Here is an 18,082-nt window from a genome sequence, read left to right on the forward strand (position 1 = left end):
CCACCACCCCCCCCCCCCCCAGCATTGGCTCAATTTCCTGAAGGGCTGTAAATTCTTCCTTACTACTTCTTATGCATTAAGATTGGAAATACAATTTGGTGCTGATTTTGTATGTCTGTTCCTACCACACTCTGTCTCCCATTGCTCTGATGAAACGATTTGGGTAAATTGGGTAAGACTGGACTGAGAAGGCGCAAAGCAGGAGGTGTTAAGCTTGCCTCCCATCCAGTGTCCCACTGCAGCCCTCTGGAATGACACAGTTGCTAATTTGCATCTGGTCCTGAGGTGTCCAGACTTTGGGATACCTGTTGAGCAGCAAATGTGGCAGAGGTGCAACATCTTGGCTCAGAATTGCACTCGCCACACGTCTGTTATGCTGGGGTTCAAGGCACAGACCTGACAGAGCTTCTGGCTGCTCATGAGATCAAACACTTTGTACAGCTGTGCCAAAGCAAAAGGAGAGCTCTAATTTTTGTATTCTGGATCGGCAGCCGGTGCTGAAGCGCCAACTGGCATGAGATCCAAAGATCCAAACTCTTAATTCCCTCAGCGTTAAAACAGATTAGATTATTATTTTGGTCTGTCAGTCACTGCAGTCATGTTACATGAAAAACAGTCGGTTACAACAGAATCCTGAATATCTTACCAAGTGCTGCTGGCCTTCACGGTGCATGTCATTATTGGTGGAGTAGAAAGCTATAGATAATGAAATAATTTTTAATTATTTCTTCATAAATAAACAATTTATAAACTTGTTTGCTTTCTCACCATCTGGGAGCATTCTGTTCTCCATCTGCTTCATGTAATTATCAATGTAAGGGAAGAATAGGTGATATAATTAACAAGAATAACTGATCCACAATGAAGAACAAAAATGTCACACATCTGTTGAATTATTTCCTTGGTTTTGCCCTTTTATTATTATTCATGCTATTTGGTTTTTTATATTTTTATTTCATGGTTGCATTCAATCTGTCAGGCTTTATTGCACAATTTAGAATTGTTTTTTTCTGCTCCAGCTCATAAAAAAGACAGAACAGTTGCAGAAGCCCATGAAGTGTTGTATAAATTTAGTTAGTTTTGTGTGAAGTTCAAGTAGAAAATGGAGGCTAAAGGACTGCAAACTCAACAGTTTCCAGTGCAATGTGGAGGTATTTTTGTGTGTTTGTCTGATTCCATTATCATGCTTATGCTAAATGCTATGAGTAAATGGACTGAGAGTAGTTTAAAATAGTAATTAAAACAAGAACATGAGACGAAAATGCATCCTTGCTTTCAGATTGATGTAAGAACTTGTTCCGTTGCAGTGTATGTTCACAACTACATACTCAAATGACTTGTGAATGTAGGAGCCATCCTGGATGATTCTCTATTCTGTGAGCTTTTTATGTCCATTACAAAATTGCAGGACTTTAAGAGTATGTATTTACCATGTTTTGTGGAAAGGAGAAATTAGTTGTCAGGTAAAACCAGAAAAATATGATCTAAAACATTTTTTAATTTGACAAACTTTATCTTGTGGGGAAGCTTGCTTAAAAAAACAGAAATTAAACTGATCTGTATGAGTGTTTGTATAGAAAACTCATCCCTTGATGCTGGTGTCCCCTCCAACAAACTCCTGGGCTCTTTCTTTACTCACTCTCTGTGGCTTCTAGTTTCTAGTGTTTAGTCCAGTTCATTACCAGCTGTCTGAACTTTTCACTGGTACCCAGACTGAGCACAAGCCTTTACCTTGACCTGTGCAGGCAGAGGAGCAGAAAGGACTCAGAACTGATTCACTGTTAACAGCACCTTGCTGTCTGGTCCCAGCCAGTCCAAAGTGTATAGCTTGAAAATTTTAGCTCAGTTGTAGTTCAAAGGTAATAAAAATGGGGACTTAAAATCAAAATTTAAAACATGGGGGAGACGCTGCTCGCAGAGGCTGCCACAGAACAATTTGTTCTGAACAAACAAAGCTCTTTGCTTCTGACTGCAGCTGAGAGTGCCAACTGTGTGGTTTGTCAAATGTCAAGAAGGTGGAGAGGGAGAGGCACAAGTGCTGTGAAGCAGCAGAGCCTCTGCTTTGGAGTGTGTCCCCCTCCTGGGCACTGGCCATTCTCTGTCCTGGTGTGCAGGCACGACTGCAGGGACAGCCAGCTCTGCTCCTGGAGGTGCTTCTTGGACAGCAGTGCCTGAAGTAACTCAGGGGAAGAGCTCACTGCTGCTTTACCCTCTCCCTGTCTGCCCTGGAGCTAAGAGTGTGCTGGTTTGGTAGAATACTTGTAGCAATTAAAGGTTTATTCTGGCAGTTTCAGTTCTATTTGTGTGCAGTTGAAGCACTGGAATGTACTGAATATGGCTAGGATATGGAAGGTTTTTCAGGGTTTGGGGTTTATTTTCATCATGTGGCCTCCAGTAAGATAAAGAGCAAATATAGCAGAGAGCCTAAGGAGGAATGGCAAGAGAATTCCCTGCATTTTAAATATCAAAGCTCAGAGTTAGAACGGCAGTGTTCCTTCATGCTACAGTGTGTGTGGACAGTGGGGTTGCAAGCAAAGGCTTGATGTGGATCATCTTCAGTTAACCAGGGGAGTAGTATTAATTTTTAAAGCGTAACTGTTGCTTAAGATGCTCATGTGCTCGAGTAATGAATTTTTAATGCTTTTGTAGTATGTGCATGGATGAAAATCCATTATTTATTGTTCTTCCCCTTGGCTGGTGAAGGTGATGGTTTTATTGCACCAGTAGGCACACAAACAGGCGTTCCGAAGTGAGGCTGATAACAAATTTCCTCACTGTAAATGTCAGTGGGGTTTGTGCAGTGCTGCCATTACATTTTGTTTGGAAGGCTGAGTGTCACAGCGTTGTGGGAGGCACCAGATGGCATCATTAACAGGAATGTTTACCACTATGTGCATGTGTGAAATTAAAAGTAAGATGACCTATCTTTGTTTTGAAAGCGTGGTGTCAGTGCTGTACAGGTGTTAATGACATTTGCAGTAGACTGAAATAGGCACTTCTGCTTACAAACAGGTCAGACTTGGCTTAAGGCTTTTTCAAAGCTGTTTGTTTGATAATTCCAGCTTGTAAGGAGGAAACATATTTTTGCCACAGGAAGGTAGCGTTTGCCATTGTAAAATGGAGAACTATGTCTTCTTTCTCTAAAACATGATTGTCTCACCCTACAAGTCAATCGACCCTCACATCCTGGACTATTATTTGTTACCTTGTGTTCATTATTTTCAGTATGAAACATTATGATTCTTACTGTATTTTTTCAAGCTTTTAGCTTTATAACTCTTAAGATTTTTTCAGTGAATTCAGTATATATGAGCTGCTGCCTGTGTTGTTGCCCTGAGTCTGTATGTGAGGTGCCTGTGCCTGCTCTGGCTTTGGTTTAGCTCTGTCGCTGGTGAGCGTGTTTGTGTGTGCAAATGTGTGTGTGTGTGTGTGGGCAGCTGCCTCTGCAGGCTGGCTCAGTGTGCCCAGACCGCTGTGAGCTGTCCTTTGGCTGCTGCTCCTATGCTTAGCCCAGGGCCTCCCGTGGGGCTCCTTTCCCCAGGGACTGCCAGGCATGCTCCTCTTTCAGAGGGTTGTGGAGCTTATGGGTCAGTCCTTGGCTGAAGCCCAAGTTTGGATTTGCTTCTCTTTTTCCTCCCGCCTTGCAGAATAAGCTGTAGACAGATGACTTGGGAAGCAATGACTGCTGCCAGAGGACTAGAGCCAGCCATGTGCTTTACCCCCTTGCCAGCTTGACTGCTTTGATTGAGTTCCTGTGCCTTCCTGTCCTTCCCTTTCTTCCCAGATAAACGGGGGAGAACTGAGCTCTCTAAAAGTGGCACCATCCTGAGTTTGGTTCTTTGGCTTTTGAAGCAGAGCAGCAAGCAATCGTCAGGTCCTTACAGGAGTGTGAACTGCCTAGCCCTTTCTGGGCTAGGGATCCAAATGTTAGTGCTCAGAGGGAAAAAGAACAGCTTTTTACCATGGTAACAGTGGTTCTGTGAGGAAATCAAATAGATGGGTCCGTGCTCTGTTCTCTTCTGCTGCTGGTTGGAGTTAAGCAGGAAATCCCTGGTCCCGTATGGAGCCATAGGCACCAGCAGACTATTGCTTATGGATATAGAGGTGGCTTCTTCCAGAAGCTGAAGATCAGCATTCACCCACATAGGCATAATAACGGTGTAGTAATACTGACTTGATTCATGAAGGCCTTGGGGATCTGTGGGTGAAAATATTCTGTAAAGGCGAGGTATTATCTGTCCAAGACAGCTCCCAAAGAGGGGTTCTTTGACAAAGACAGAACAATTAAGGCTGCACTCTTCATCACTGTTTCTTTTTCTGCTTTCTTTTCCTTCTGTTTCTGGTGTTTGTATAAATCTGTTAATGCTTGGAAACAGCTTTTGAAAACATGTTTGCAGAGATTTCTAATGAGGCTTTTTGGAATGTAGCTAGTATTTAGAAAACAATTCCTAATGCAAGCTGAAAAAGCATGCATTTTCCAATCAGTTTTGTTCATATTGCCTTGGTAAACATTGATGTTTCTTTTTTTAACTTGTGGTTCAAATGGAGCTTGAAATTAAAATAGCTCTGTTTGCTCACCTTCTTGTTTGCCTGCCAATGTCGCTGAGCTCAGCACTCCTTCTCTCCTATAACAGGTCTGCTAATTGCTCTCACTGCTTCTGATGGCTTTTGCAGTAACAACTCAGATCGTGTGGGTCCTCTTGAGCAGTAACTGCCACTGGGGCTTCTCAGTAACAAATGTTGAAGTAAAAAGCATTTCAGGCAGATGTAGAATCCCACATGCCAGGGCTGGGGGGGCCCTCCACGTAGTAGTGAGGGACCAGTAAAGACACACCAAGAAGGTAACAAACGAGGCTGCCCTGTGTTTGCCATGCAGTGCTCTCAGCAGCCCTTCTGAACGGGGACCACTGCAAGGTCCTTGGGCTGCAGCCAGCACTTGAGTGCCTTTAGCTGGGCAAGGCCCAAGTCCTCAGGGTCTGATCAAGTCAAGTTTAAGTTTAACGGTCAGACTTGATGGCCTTAGAGGTCTTTTCCAAGCTAAAAGATGCTGTGATGCTGCAAATTCTGCAGCGTTAGGGAGCCCTTATATGAGGAGTCCCAGAGAGGACTGCAGCAGCTCTGACACACCACTGAGTGTTGCTGGGGTAGACTTATCGGTGCCCAGTTCAGAACACAGTGCTGTTTTTTTCCTGTCAGGGCTGAAGTACTTGGTCCAAATTTTTGTTTTTACGTTTTTGGTGTTACAATGAAGCTAATGTTTGCTATAAACCCTGACCTATTGTAGAATAATTATTATAAATATGTGTAGAAAACCTACCGCTATAGCCAGGGTCCAGTGTTGAAAAACTGAACTATAAGGAACCTCAAAATATTCTGGATGTGAGTTTGTACCATCAACACATAATTTAAAGTCGTGGGTCAATGTACCATGAGTCCATTCCCAAGGCATGTGCAAAGCAAACAGGAAAGCTGGATGTGAAGCTGTACATGGTTGCAAAGTGCAAAGAAAAGTGTGTTTGCTGAAACCTAATCAATATTTAATGACTCTTTTTCCATTGGTTGCTTGGGGTAGAAGGATATGTGAACTGTGGATGCCATAGGTTGATGCTGCTCTGGCCCATGTTGTGCTGTGAAATGAGGAGTGAGAGCCGTGGTTCCATGCAGGGTGTGCGTGGTCTGTGGCTGGGGGCTGCAGCAGCGTTTTAGCCAGGTCTGGTTTGATGGCTCAGAGTGGTGGCACTGCCTGTCCATGTGCAGGATGGATGCCAAAGGGCCACCACTGCCTGTGGCCGCCCCTGCCAGCTCCGCTCTCCCTCTGTCCCCAGACAGGACCGGCATGGGAAGAAGGGGTGCCAGTATCCCAGATAATCACGTGATAACCAAACAAAATCCTCCTTTCCAGGCTTACGTCTGCCTTGCATGCATCTACCAGTGGCAGATGATGCTTTTTTACCTTGCATTAGTTAATGATTGCTGGTTTATTTAATAGATTGGATACGAAATAAATGTGCTAGTTTGCTATTGACCTATCAATTATGATGTCTGATTGTGCCTCTGGGGAACACAGGTAGTGGTTTGTCCTGACGTTTTGTTAAAATAGGTGGTATTTTGGGACCAATCCACCTAATTCCTCACTCCCTGGGGCCCTTTAGTGTACTTAACTGTAGAAAGGTGATTTCTAGAGCATGCCAGCTGTTGGTGCTGGGGCCATTGTGTGGGGAACAAAACGGGTTATATTCTGCTCATAGGTTGCCTTTGTGTCACTGATACAGAAGCCATTTCATAAATTAGACACAACTCTTCCCAGGGAAATTGTATTCCCACTTTAATTGCTGCAGTGCATTAAGATAAACCACCAGCACAGCAGCAGGAGGTGTTTGAGCTTGGCATTGCCTTGAGGCCTTCTAGGTTTCTGCTGTTTGCTGCTGGCATTCCTGCCTGTTTTCATTGATTAGGTACATTACAAGTAGTTTGTTATCATGTTTTTTACCATTTTATTAATTTATTAAGAACTAGATTTCAACACAAACATCAATTCATCATTTTTTCTCCAGAAGTCATTGCTTTTGTAGGAAGTTACAAGTCTGTGTGTGCAGCAAAACCCAGCCTGTCAGAATTGCTGTCTGCCAATCCCAGGAATGTGAGTGCCAAGGTGAGAGTGCAGAGTCCTCCTTGCCTTGCTGTGGGACTGGGAGAGCACCACACGTGTCAGCATGGGCTGAGCATCAGCTCCTGTGGCTGGGGCATAACCATTTAGGGTGTTGTAGGAAATGCAGTCAGAGTTTGAGTTGAAGGAGTGCGGGGTGTCCGTAATACTTGGCACTGGTTCTTCTCGTTTCCTAAAATCTCCTCTAAAGATGTACACTCTCAAGGAAACACAAAGGGCTTTGTCAGTTTCTGAAATGTGGAAGTGTTGCAGATGTAGTCTGTATGATTTAATTTATGGTTAAAACCCTTTTTGCTGGCAGATCCTTGTGTAAGGAGTGTTCAAGCATTTCAGGAGCACTGGCTTTGAATGGGATTATGGAGGCTCTCTGTAGGCACTTGCCAGTGTCCTGCATAACCCTGGTTTGCAGCAGGCGGTTCTGTCCTTTGCCCAGGCATTCTTCACTGTGGGCATGTGCTGGTTGCCCCGCAGCTGACCTCTGGTAAGCAGCCACCCTGGGCTGGCACACTTTTTGAGATACCTTTTGGAATTCTCCCAGGGCAGTCCAGTCTCTGAGATGAATCTGGCTCACCACTGGATGTCATCGTTGCACTGTGGTGAACTGCAGTTCAAAGAACATTTATCTGGCAGTAAAAAATAACGTTGCCTGACCAAAGGTGACATTTAATTTTGCTGCATTCTGAATGACTTGCTGTGTAGTCATGCCATTGGGCAGGGAATTGATCCATAATGCTTCCTTAAGGGACTGGACAGCACTCTAGTGAGTTCCACAGTGTGGTGGGGCTGTGCTGAAACCTCAGCTGTGGAGCTCCACCGGTGCAAACACATGGCATAAAAGATCTCTTGGGGATCTCAATGTGCCATGTACTTAATTGAGAAGGCCCATGTAATTACCACAGCTTTCAAAGAAAGTACTTACTCTTCATCTATTGAGTTACTCTGTCAGCTGGTATATAGAGAATATATTTCTAATGTACTTCCAGAGGAGGAATTTAGAGGACTTAATTTTATTAGTGCTGTCTCCTATTTGTAGTAGAGGAAAACCTGTTAGAAGCCTTAGATTGCTTCCTTCCTAAGTGCCACAGCAGGAATTTATAGGGGAAGTGTCTGACAAATAACAAAAGTGGCTCCATTTTGTATTGGTCTTCCCAGTGCAGTTATGAACCTGCAGTTACCCATTCTGTGACATGAGAATGTAGGCAACCCAGGGCAGTAGGAAAAATTCAGTGTATTGTACTTGGCAATAAAGTATTTTCTTGTCTTTTGTCAGAAATTTGAGCGCTAAATATAGTCAAGGTGGGGGAAAAAAAATCTAACAGTAGTTAGTAGTGTCTCTTGTCTCTTAGCTGCGTGTTTGTCTTGAGTCTCTGTTAGGTAGTGAGACCTGGAGACACATGAAAAAAAAACCCCACGTGGAGATTATTCCCCTAGCCAGAATGTGCATGAAGTGGTGTGGAAGCTGAAATTAGTAACTACCAACATGGCAGTAAGATTTGTGAGTGCAGTAGTGGTCCAAGTGGTGTTGAGGTACCCTTTTACTCATGTGGCAGCCTGGCTTTCCAGGTAGCTACTCTACATTTAAGAAAAGAGAAGGATAATTTTGGAAAGGGACTTTTCAATTAAACACACAAACCCACTCAAAATAGAAGTTCCTAATTATTTACAGGTAAAACTATTTCCGTAAATGAACCAGCAAGAGTAAAAGCTGCTCTAGGAGGTATAAAAATGGCCTTAGCAATATGGAAATACTAATTCTTGAGGTGTTTGATAAATGGCAGTGAGTGATAAGCAGAGGCAGTGTTTTGTCCTCTCCTGCAAGGATTCCAGAGCATCTTGCTCAGGAGAAGCCACAACGTTCAGCTGTTGTAATTTTCTGTGACCTATTAAACATGCACATATTCCACATATTTTAGTACCATTTACCTGGTGCCATGCACAGAAAAATGGTATTAGTCATGTCAGTGAGCCAGAAGCAGTTTTGTGTGAATGCAAGGGTAATGCATCGCTGAGAGTTTAATGATTCCTAGCAGGCTTTGACTATTTTCTAAATGCATCTCTGTGTCTTACATGTTTTTTTGACAGCTGAAATATTCTTTGAACCACATAAATAGAAAGCTGGTTCTGGAATCAAAAGTGTGTATCAACACTAGAATTGTGGTGGTTGGTGCATCTGACGTTGGAATCTCTTTTCTGGAAACGTTGATTTTTTGGTAAGTTTTTAATTTTATTTCCTTTTCTGAAAAGCATGTGCTCCCTTTTGTTTGAAGGGGGTTGTTTCTTGCATTTAAAGCATTCCTTTAGTCTGTCTCAGTGTACTGGATGTTCAGTGTCTGAGCACCTGTGGATGGAAGGATGGATGCTGGATGCTTGGGGCTCACAGGATTCCAAGCAACTCCCAGTTGCACGTGGATCCTTAAGGCGAAGGCAGACTGAAAATGAGAATTGAAAATACCTGAAGTTGCTTTGGCCATTGTTCTTAAACCTCCATCCTGTGGGGGGAGGTGTAGTCAATGCCCCTTGGCATGTGCTCCCAAGCAGTATTGGCCTTTAAAGCCTGGTGGGATCCCTGGTGGGATCTCAAACCTGTCTGAATCCCCCCTTCCCCAAGTCTGAGGCAGGGAAACCTGTGGATGAGTTCTGCTGTTGAGCAGCCTCCCCAGCATGAGGACAGAGTGCTCTCTCTGATGTCTCACTGTTGTACTTCCCAGGGGTTCACTGGGGAGTCACACTGTGAGGATGTAGAGTTTAATCACACGCACTAGAAATGTCACGAAAGACTTACAGAAATTAATATACAATTCAAACTCTGAAGATGATTCTTAAAACAAGATGCAACAAGAACTGAGAGAGTCTGGTGCTTTTATGGTGAGCGGAGAATAGAAAATTCTGTCTTTTTTTTCTTTTTTCCGTTAAGCCAGGAATTTCTATTTCCATAACAACCATTGATAACATCACAAATGATATTTTCAATACATCAAGAGAAGAATAAGTTGGAGTGCTTTATAGTTGTTGTATTGCTGGAGCAGTGCAGAAGAACATTTCTGTTTCTTGCCCTTCTCTTAGTTCTTGACTAACCTGTAAAAGCATCCCATCTCAGGGTAAATAGTTTCCTCTTCCCCTCTTCTTTTCAATACCTTTTGGCTTTCAGTTCCACCCAGATTCAGTTAAACCTCTCCTTTAGAGCTGCTAACCCATTTCTTGTTGCTCACCCTGTGCTGTTTGTCGCTGCCATTTCATTACAGGGCACTGTAGGGAAGCCTAAGGGTGTTTGTGCTCCAGGTGTTCCAGCTGAGGCTGTCTGCAGTGAGCAGCCTTTGCAGGTGCTGCCCTTGGAACTCCCTCGGCCGAGCCTTTGCAGCCAGGGCTTGAGTTTGAACTAAACCCTGTCAGGGTTGCTACAGGAGACATCCTCCTTGAGCTTGTCTTGGCACCCAGCCTCAGACACGGGGTGCTGCTCGGAGAGCTGCAGAGCCAGCAGGCAGCACTTAGTGCAGTTTCACAGAATTTATATTAATAGAGGTATAAATTTGGGAAAGATTAGTTTTTAATTTTCACATCAGCAGCAAATAGCCTCCTGATCAATGTGAGGGCCTTTTAAAACAATTTAGTTTAATTTACTCATAATTTTCTCATATTCTCTGCAAAGGTTACATGCACTAAAAATAGCTGGATTGAATCAATTTGTGAGTCCTAATCCTTAAAAAGAGGAAGTAGTTTTCTCATCATTATTCTTCATACTTAATTATTTTACATTACCAGTCACCATAGAAACACACAAATGTAATTCACTTACTGATATGGCAATTATTAGAACACGATCTTGCAAGTGTTTCCAACTTCTTTGAGACTGAAGAAATACATTTTTCATTAAGCAGAGAAACGGCCTGAGAATGAGCCCTGCTGGCCCATGGCAGGCAGCACCTTCTGGGGCACAGTGCTGCTGGAGCACTGCTCACCCACCCTAACCCTAAAGGAGCTTTAGGCTTTTCCATGCTGCTCGGGCAGTGTGTGCAGGTATCTGTTTCCAGCTGTAGAGCTGCTTTTCTCGAGGATGCACAGGGATGTTTTGTTTTTTTTCCTGCAGGGCCGGGTAACCAGTGGAGGCAGCAGCGCTGCAGGGGCAGAGCCTGGTGCCTGCCTGCTGTTGGTGTGACAGTGGCTCCGGGGTGCAGGTGTGATGGTTGGTTTTAGATTTTTTTTTTTTTTTTCTACATGCCTTTGCTAGTTTCAAAGGGATGGTCAGGGCAGCAGGGTTAGACCAGAATGACATGGGATTACAAACCCCAGTGTTTCCACTTAATCCTAGGGGCTGTTCCGGGAGCAGAATGCAAACCCAGGTAGCAGGGATGGAAGCTTGGTTTAAGGATTGTGGAGCTTACTCCCAGCAGTGTCTTGTCACTGGTTCCAGTGCAGGGAACCTATTGGCTTTTGTCCTCCTCTTTGTATATAGCTGTGGAAATCACTACTGGTATTTTATTATAGGGAAAACTGTTTTCAGTCCATGGTTTTGAAAACCTCCTTAATCCAAACCCTGATGTAAACAATGACTTATTCTCTGAGGATGTTGGAATGTACATAACATGATATATGATAACTGAATGGTGCCTAAAATCACAGTATTTTAATGTGAGATTGTTATGAAATCTATTTCCTTCTCCCTGTGGGTGCATTAAAGTAATTATTGCATTTAAAAACCAGTTTGATTAAAGTACATTTTTGTCAAAGCCCTGAGTTTTTATTTAGAGTAGAATTGGAATCCAGCACAATAAGACTGTGTTGTTTGCTGCAGGATGGTGTCTCCCACTGGGAGCTGCAGTTGCCCAGGATCAGCTCCGAGGTGGCAGGGTTTGAACAGGGTCCTGAGGAGTGGCTCAGGGTAGCCAGGATCAGCTCCGAGGTGGCAGGGTTTGAACAGGGTCCTGAGGAGTGGCTCAGGGTAGCCAGGATCAGCTCCGAGGTGGCAGGGTTTGAACAGGGTCCCTGTGAGCCCGTTATCTGGCAGCACAGCAAGGGGCACACAATATCCTGCACATCTGGCCTGTTTGGCTGTAGTTAGCATAATGCTTGCTGGTTAATTAGGCTTTTTATCTTTGCATTTGTCTGGGAACATCTGAAGCCTTCCATGTTGCCTGTCACTAATTAGTTGACTAATTAAATAGTTAGTGCTTACTTGCTGATCACAGAGCTAACATGCAATGAATGGGTTAGTGATGCCCATTGTTTTGTCCTATTTGTCTTTGCCACATGAGCTGACACACGTGTGCTTCCCTGTGCCTTCCCTTCAGAGCCAGGCAAGCCCAGGCCGTGTGCTCAGTGTCACCAGCCTCCATCCCTCAGTCCTTGTTGCCTTCCATGGCTTGTGGTGAGTGGAGCTCAGGCTGTGACAGAGATAAATCCCGTGGGTCAGAGCTGGCCGTGTTGCACAGTTGGCATCACAACGAGCTCCGGCAGGGACTGATACCAGGCACAAACAGGGGAGAGGATGTGGGTCAGCATCAGCCTTCCTGACAGCCTCTGCCAGAGAATGAGACTCTATTAGCATCAATATGGCCTTATTTTATAGCTACAGTCCTGCTTTTGAGTCCGCAGTTTTAAATAAGATTATTTCAACCTGAAATACTTGCCCTTTGAACGTATGCAAACACTTCTCCGAGCCCAAACTCTTATTTCACACTTGAAATTTGTAAGTATTCGTAGATTTTCTCTTGTTACTTTTTGTATTTGAATACTTTCTGGTGAGTGTTAAAGCTGATCTTGGAAATAGCAGTTTTCTCATAAAAAGCCTGCTCGGAATTGGAGTGAGTCACAAGGGTTTTTATAGAATGCTGGGCTGCATCCATCATCCCCTCCTGGTGACTCAGCAGGACATACACAGCTCTGAGCCTGGTAACCTGGTACCTCTGATCAATGCAGTTCAAACACAGCAGCATTCTCAGTGCGAGCACTGCACCGAGGCTCTCCAGCTCTCTGCTGAAGCCATGGAAGAGATGGTACCACTTTCTCTTCTGTTCATACGTTGCTTGGTTTGAAGTTTGTTCCCAGAGCTGTGGAGGAGGTGCAGTGCTGAGCCCTCCAGAGCAGTCTGAGGCTGCCTGAGGGTTGGCTTGGAAGCACAGCAGACTGTGCAGGTTGCTGCAGTGGAGAAAAAATGACTTGTCTGGCTAAGCTGTGTTTCTTCCCACCAGTGATTACTGTGGATTTGATTCCTGTTTGTGTGTGTGCTCTGATGGCCCGAGTGAGGGTGCTGGCATGTGAAGGTCACTAACTGAAGGATGATGTTTGAGATGAGGGGTTTTGGCCCAGCTCAGTCCCTGTCCTTGCAGAGCTGCCAGCCGCATGTTGTGAGGACCTGGCACTGGGGGGGGGGGGGGAATCAGAATGTGCAACTTTGATGAGTTTTGTGTTCTGCTGGCAGGAGGAGTACAAGGGGTTAAACCTCAAGCCTTCCAGGTTTAAAGGTGGTCTGCCTGGTGGCATCTGGGAACGTGTCCCTCTGAAGGCAGCATTGCCAGGCTTGCACCAGGCTACATCATAGAGTCAGGATACTTACCTCCTCTGCAATAGTTTGGAAAATTGCAGTCTAGTATACAGCCATAAAAACCCCACCACCTTAGTTTAAACATGGGTAATTGGCCAATAACATTGAGAATGTCCTATGAGCAGGCTGGATTCTGCACTCTGTGTTACTGTAGCACTCAGACAGCAGCGGGCGAAGCGGTGAAGTTTCTACCACACTTTAGTTTTACTGCCCCATTTATGGTACCTTTATTTGTGGAAAATGGTGTTGATGTTTCTCATCTGTGGTTTGGAATCTGCAGGGTGATTAAACAGCAAGAGACTTAACTACCAAGGCCATCATCAGATAGCCCTCATTTTCTGTCTGCAAAAAGAATTGCCATTTTTGAAGGAAATATAATTCCATAACACTTGTGGAATGGAAATTGGAATTTTAGGAAGGAAGTGGTCTCGCTGAAGCCATGGTCAGATGGTGCTTTGATTAGGTCAGACTCAAAGCTAACTTAGATTTTGGATGGCAGAGCTGCCCTTGTGAATGCTGTAGCTGTGGAAGGGTAGGGATGGGTTTGATTTAGCTGTGTGTTTTGAGTGGACATGGAAAAGTCCTCTTTAGATTTCCCTGCTCTGTTATGGAGCAATTCATACTGCAGGAACTTTGCCATGTGGATTTTAGTAACCTAGGTTGTGGAAATGCTCTTGAGTGGATGCTCTAGTTTTTGTAAGCAAAACCAGTTGCTGGGAAGTGAGAGGTGACTGGAAGGGACATAAGCATTGAAGCCACAGGAGGGGGCTGAGGTGTTTCAGAGTAATGAGTTGTAAGGTGGATGGGTGTTCAAAAGAAGAAACTGGAAAAAGACATGTTTGGTAATGTTCAGTGAGAAATCAAGCTTGTGGACTGATGTAAAGCCACCTAAAAAATAGAAATTAGTAAAGGGACTGGAAGGCAACACAGTCAGAACTTCTGGTGTGCTTGATCATATAGTCTAGGAAAAGGATCAGCACAGAGGATGAGGCAAGCAATATAACCACAGTAAAATAATTGCTGAGAAGGAAATCTAGGACTAACCATTTGAAGGGGTAAGAGTGAGAGGAGTAGTTCATATAACCTAGCAGGAGAATCCAAATTTAACTGAAGAAGAAGAGCTTCTGAGACAGGATTACCCTGGGTTTAGCAGGGATAAAGTTAATTTTCGTTCTAGTAGCTGTGTTTGGATTTCATATGAGAATAATGTTGATAACTCACTGATGTAATTATTACTCAGCAGTAGACCATCAAATTCAAAGTTTGGTGAGAACCCAGCTACCATTGCTGGAGAAAGAAACACTCCCCACATCCTTGTAGGGTGCTAGTCAAAGGGTGAAGGAAATGTTCTTTAGCTCTCTAATGGATTCTTGCTAAGTTGTCCAAAGTGGTGACAGTGATGGCTTTCATGGCCTGGACTTAGAGGTTGCTCTTCTTAGGATGACAGCATCTGATAAAATTACCAATAAATCTGGGAGGAAGTTTCTGGGGAAAAAAATATACAAAACACTGTTTCATCAAAATAGGAGTTTTTGAAGGGACCCTGTTATTTTAATGCCAGGAGGAAGCAACTGGGGCATGATGAAATATTTTGCTGAGAGAGGAAGAGTTATCATGGGCCAGGTTGTAATGGAAAGCCCCTCCTTGACCCTTGCATTGACAAGTGTCCCGGTAAACACTGTGCAGTTATCCCTTCTTTTGTTGAGCAAATTTATTCACAGTCTTAACCCTTTTTCCTTAGGTTGATCCAAGGGAGAACTGGCTAATCTTTGTTTACTGGTAATTGTAGAGGGATAACTTGGAGATGGACATCTGTTGGTCAGCAGTGAATCTGGAATCCTACTCCAGGGGCTGTAATTGATGTCCCTGAAGAAGGTTCTGGAGAAGAGGTGCTTTTGGTAGGTGTTGGTACAAACAACAAACCCTGCTGCTGCAGCTGCAGCCCAGTACAGCTGTGTGGGGAGGCAGAGGCAGCAGAGGGAAAGGAAAACACTGGGGCTGGCATAGGAATTCAGTGGGGAGAGAGAGTGGGAACACATTGCTTGGAAAGGGGCTCCAAGCAAGGCTGTAGTGCTGGGTAGCACGTTTATCCTGGAGGGACAACTTGGGTGAGTGGGGTTTCTTTCCAGTTATTTGTATGGGCAGCCTTTGTTAAGCTGGACATTTCTAGCTGGAGTTTGGTGTAGAGCTGGGAAATCTGTTAGAATTCCTTTTCCTTTTGGAGAAATCTCTTGTCCAAGTCAAGTCCTGATTGCTGTGTTCTTGAAATGTTTCCTGAAAAAAAAAAAAATCCTGCTTTGGATGAATTGTTAGATTTGCAGGCAAAAGGAGAACTGTCTCCATCTGCCTTGTACAGACAGAGTGACACCTGGACATGCTGAGCTCCTGTGCCTTGAACACAGGTTATGGCCTGTTGAGACTCTTATCATCCCTGCTTCTGGGCTCCTTCCTCCCTGCAAAAATCCTAGTGTTCCTTTTTTTCTTTCAGGACAGCGATCTTCCTGATTTCAAAGTTTTGTTGAATGCAAGACTTTCACATCTTGCTATTCAACACTGAAATTGGTGGGTTTTTTTTGTTTGTTTGTTTGTTTGTTTTTTTTGTTGTTTTTTTTTTTTACTATTTTCAGAGATACCATTTTTATAAAGGTTATGCTGCAGTGAGGCTGAGGATCCAATGTCATTAAGACTTTGCTTTTGGATAGGTTATAATTTCAGATATTATTGTTTAAAGATGATGTACGCAGGAGTACAGTCCACAGAGTTACCAGTTTTGGGAGGCAGATAAAGCATTATCTTCTGTCACTCCTTTGTTTTGGTTTTTATTGATGGCTGGGAAAATAATCTTTGAAAAGGTAGGATTTCAAATAAATTGAAATGCTCGGGTTCATAGAGGCTACTTTGCTGCACTTTGTTTTTTGCAGCAGAAGTGATTTGACTTGTGATAATGAGGGGTTTAATGAAAGCAATTAATTAAATTATTTGTTCAGGCAGTTTCCACCATCTAAGCTTCCATCATTATGCCACACGCAGAAGGGGAAAAAAAAGGTAGCAAGACATCAGGCAGAAAAATCCAGCGAAATACACAAGGAATACTCTAACAGAGTCACAAACACCAGGATCTATGTAAAAACTGTACTAAAACTTTTCTTTTGTGCTTTTCATTGTGCTCAGTGAGCACCTTTTCATTGTGCTCAGTGAGTTGGTAACCCTGTTTTACTTTGAGGACAAGGGTGTTCAGACTTTCTTTGTAGCCATCCTCTAGAGCTGTGCACTGAAACCCAACACCTTTTACTTATTTCCCTAGATACTCTAATCCCTCCCTGCTTTACCAGTATCTTTGAGCTGTTCTTCCCTCTGTATCCACAGCAACATGAATCCCTGCTGGAATTATTTGCTTCTGAAATGCAGGTGCACTTGTTTAACGTTGCACTGGTTCAGGGCTCTGAACTTGAAGACTTTTTCACCAGATGGGAACCTCTGCTTTGCCCTGTTTCGTGTCAGGCACTGTTATATTTATTAGCAGCATCTCTGTCAGTCCCTATTCTGACACCACTGCCTGCGTCCAGGGCCTTGGTTGTTCTTCCGTTAAGAGTTTTTAGGCACCAGTAAGGAATTAAAGCTGTAGTAAAGGAGCCATCCTTTTGTTAGCCTAGAAATAATAAAGCTCAAAATGCCCCCACCTGTGCTGGCAGGAGCACAGCTCCCCTCGAGTGCTCAGGCTTGTCTTTAAGTGCCTGTGTGTGTGAATGTCTTTTAAATCCTGGGGTTACCCCGCCAGCTAGGCTTCTGCAGCCAGGCTTTTGTAACACAAGATACATTTGTTATTTATTTAAATATTCTGGTGATTTGTACAAATACCACCAGCCTGTGCTGAAACACTGACCAAATTCTGTCACTTAGCAGCAGCAGGGGGCTGCCTGTGTGTGTAAGCAGGGCTGTTGCGGTGTTTTTGTGGAGCTGTGCCTGGAGCTGTGTCTCTGCAGCTCTGCCCCTGCACCACCCTGCCCTTGGGGAGCTGCCAGCAACCTCGCTGCCTGCCTGGCTTTTCCTCAGAGTAAAGGGGAAATCAAAGGTACCACTTGTTTCATCTCGCTGCATCCAAGAGATGCTAATCAACATTTTGATGCCTACGAGATGAATGAGTGAGAAACATGAATTAATGTTTGGGGCATATGGGGATGCCATGGGAGCGCTGAGGTAGAAGTAAGTCATTAGTTACTAAATGGTACTGACTGAAAGGTCTGATTGAAGCCTCCCTCTCAGTGGGGAAGAAGGGAACAAGAACCATATGACTGGGGAAATCCTGGATGCCTGCGTGTGGACTCAATAGAGGTAGAGCATCTGCAGAGGAAAATGCTATGTGGCCAGATCAATAAAGGGCATCATCGTGCAGTCATGCAAAAGAGGCACATTAATGGTGCCTGGAGCCTTGATTCTGCCATGTTTCTGATGCGGGCTCACAATGTTTCCATCCTAAATATTATTAAATTACATATTAAATATTTAAACATAATGTTACCGTAGCCCCTGGATTTGGCACCTGTTGGCAAGATGCCACGCAGCATGTACAGATGCCTTCAGCTCCACCCTGAAAGGAAATCTTGCTGTGAGGATGGGAGGATATGTCGGGTGTTTATGTAATTAATCGCATGTAAATAAAGGGCAAGGAGCCGTGCTCTGTCGGTGTGTGAAGTTCCTGTAGTTGTTGTTTGCTCCCCGTGTGCAGATGGCATCACTCTTACACCCTGCCTTCAGCTTCGTGCATCAGGCTCGCTCTCATTTACGTGAAGACCATTTTGTATCACTCAGGCAGCATAAGGTGGCCATAAATGAAAAGCAAATTCTATTTACATCCACCTCTGCAGAGTGACCTTAAT

At 44.1% G+C, this 18,082-nt stretch overlaps 1 protein-coding gene across 1 annotated transcript in view; it reads left to right on the forward strand.

Annotated features, from left to right (window-relative positions):
• The window catches only part of CFAP61 (cilia and flagella associated protein 61), a 75,853-nt gene that overhangs the window by 28,731 nt on the left and 29,040 nt on the right, over positions 1-18,082 (forward strand). Inside the window, 1 exon segment of the mRNA XM_062489516.1 lies at positions 8,750-8,877. Within this exon segment, the coding sequence (XP_062345500.1) occupies positions 8,750-8,877 (128 nt within the window).

The sequence above is a fragment of the Cinclus cinclus genome, chromosome 3 (genome assembly GCF_963662255.1).
Source record: "Cinclus cinclus chromosome 3, bCinCin1.1, whole genome shotgun sequence".
NCBI classification, from domain to species: domain Eukaryota; kingdom Metazoa; phylum Chordata; class Aves; order Passeriformes; family Cinclidae; genus Cinclus; species Cinclus cinclus.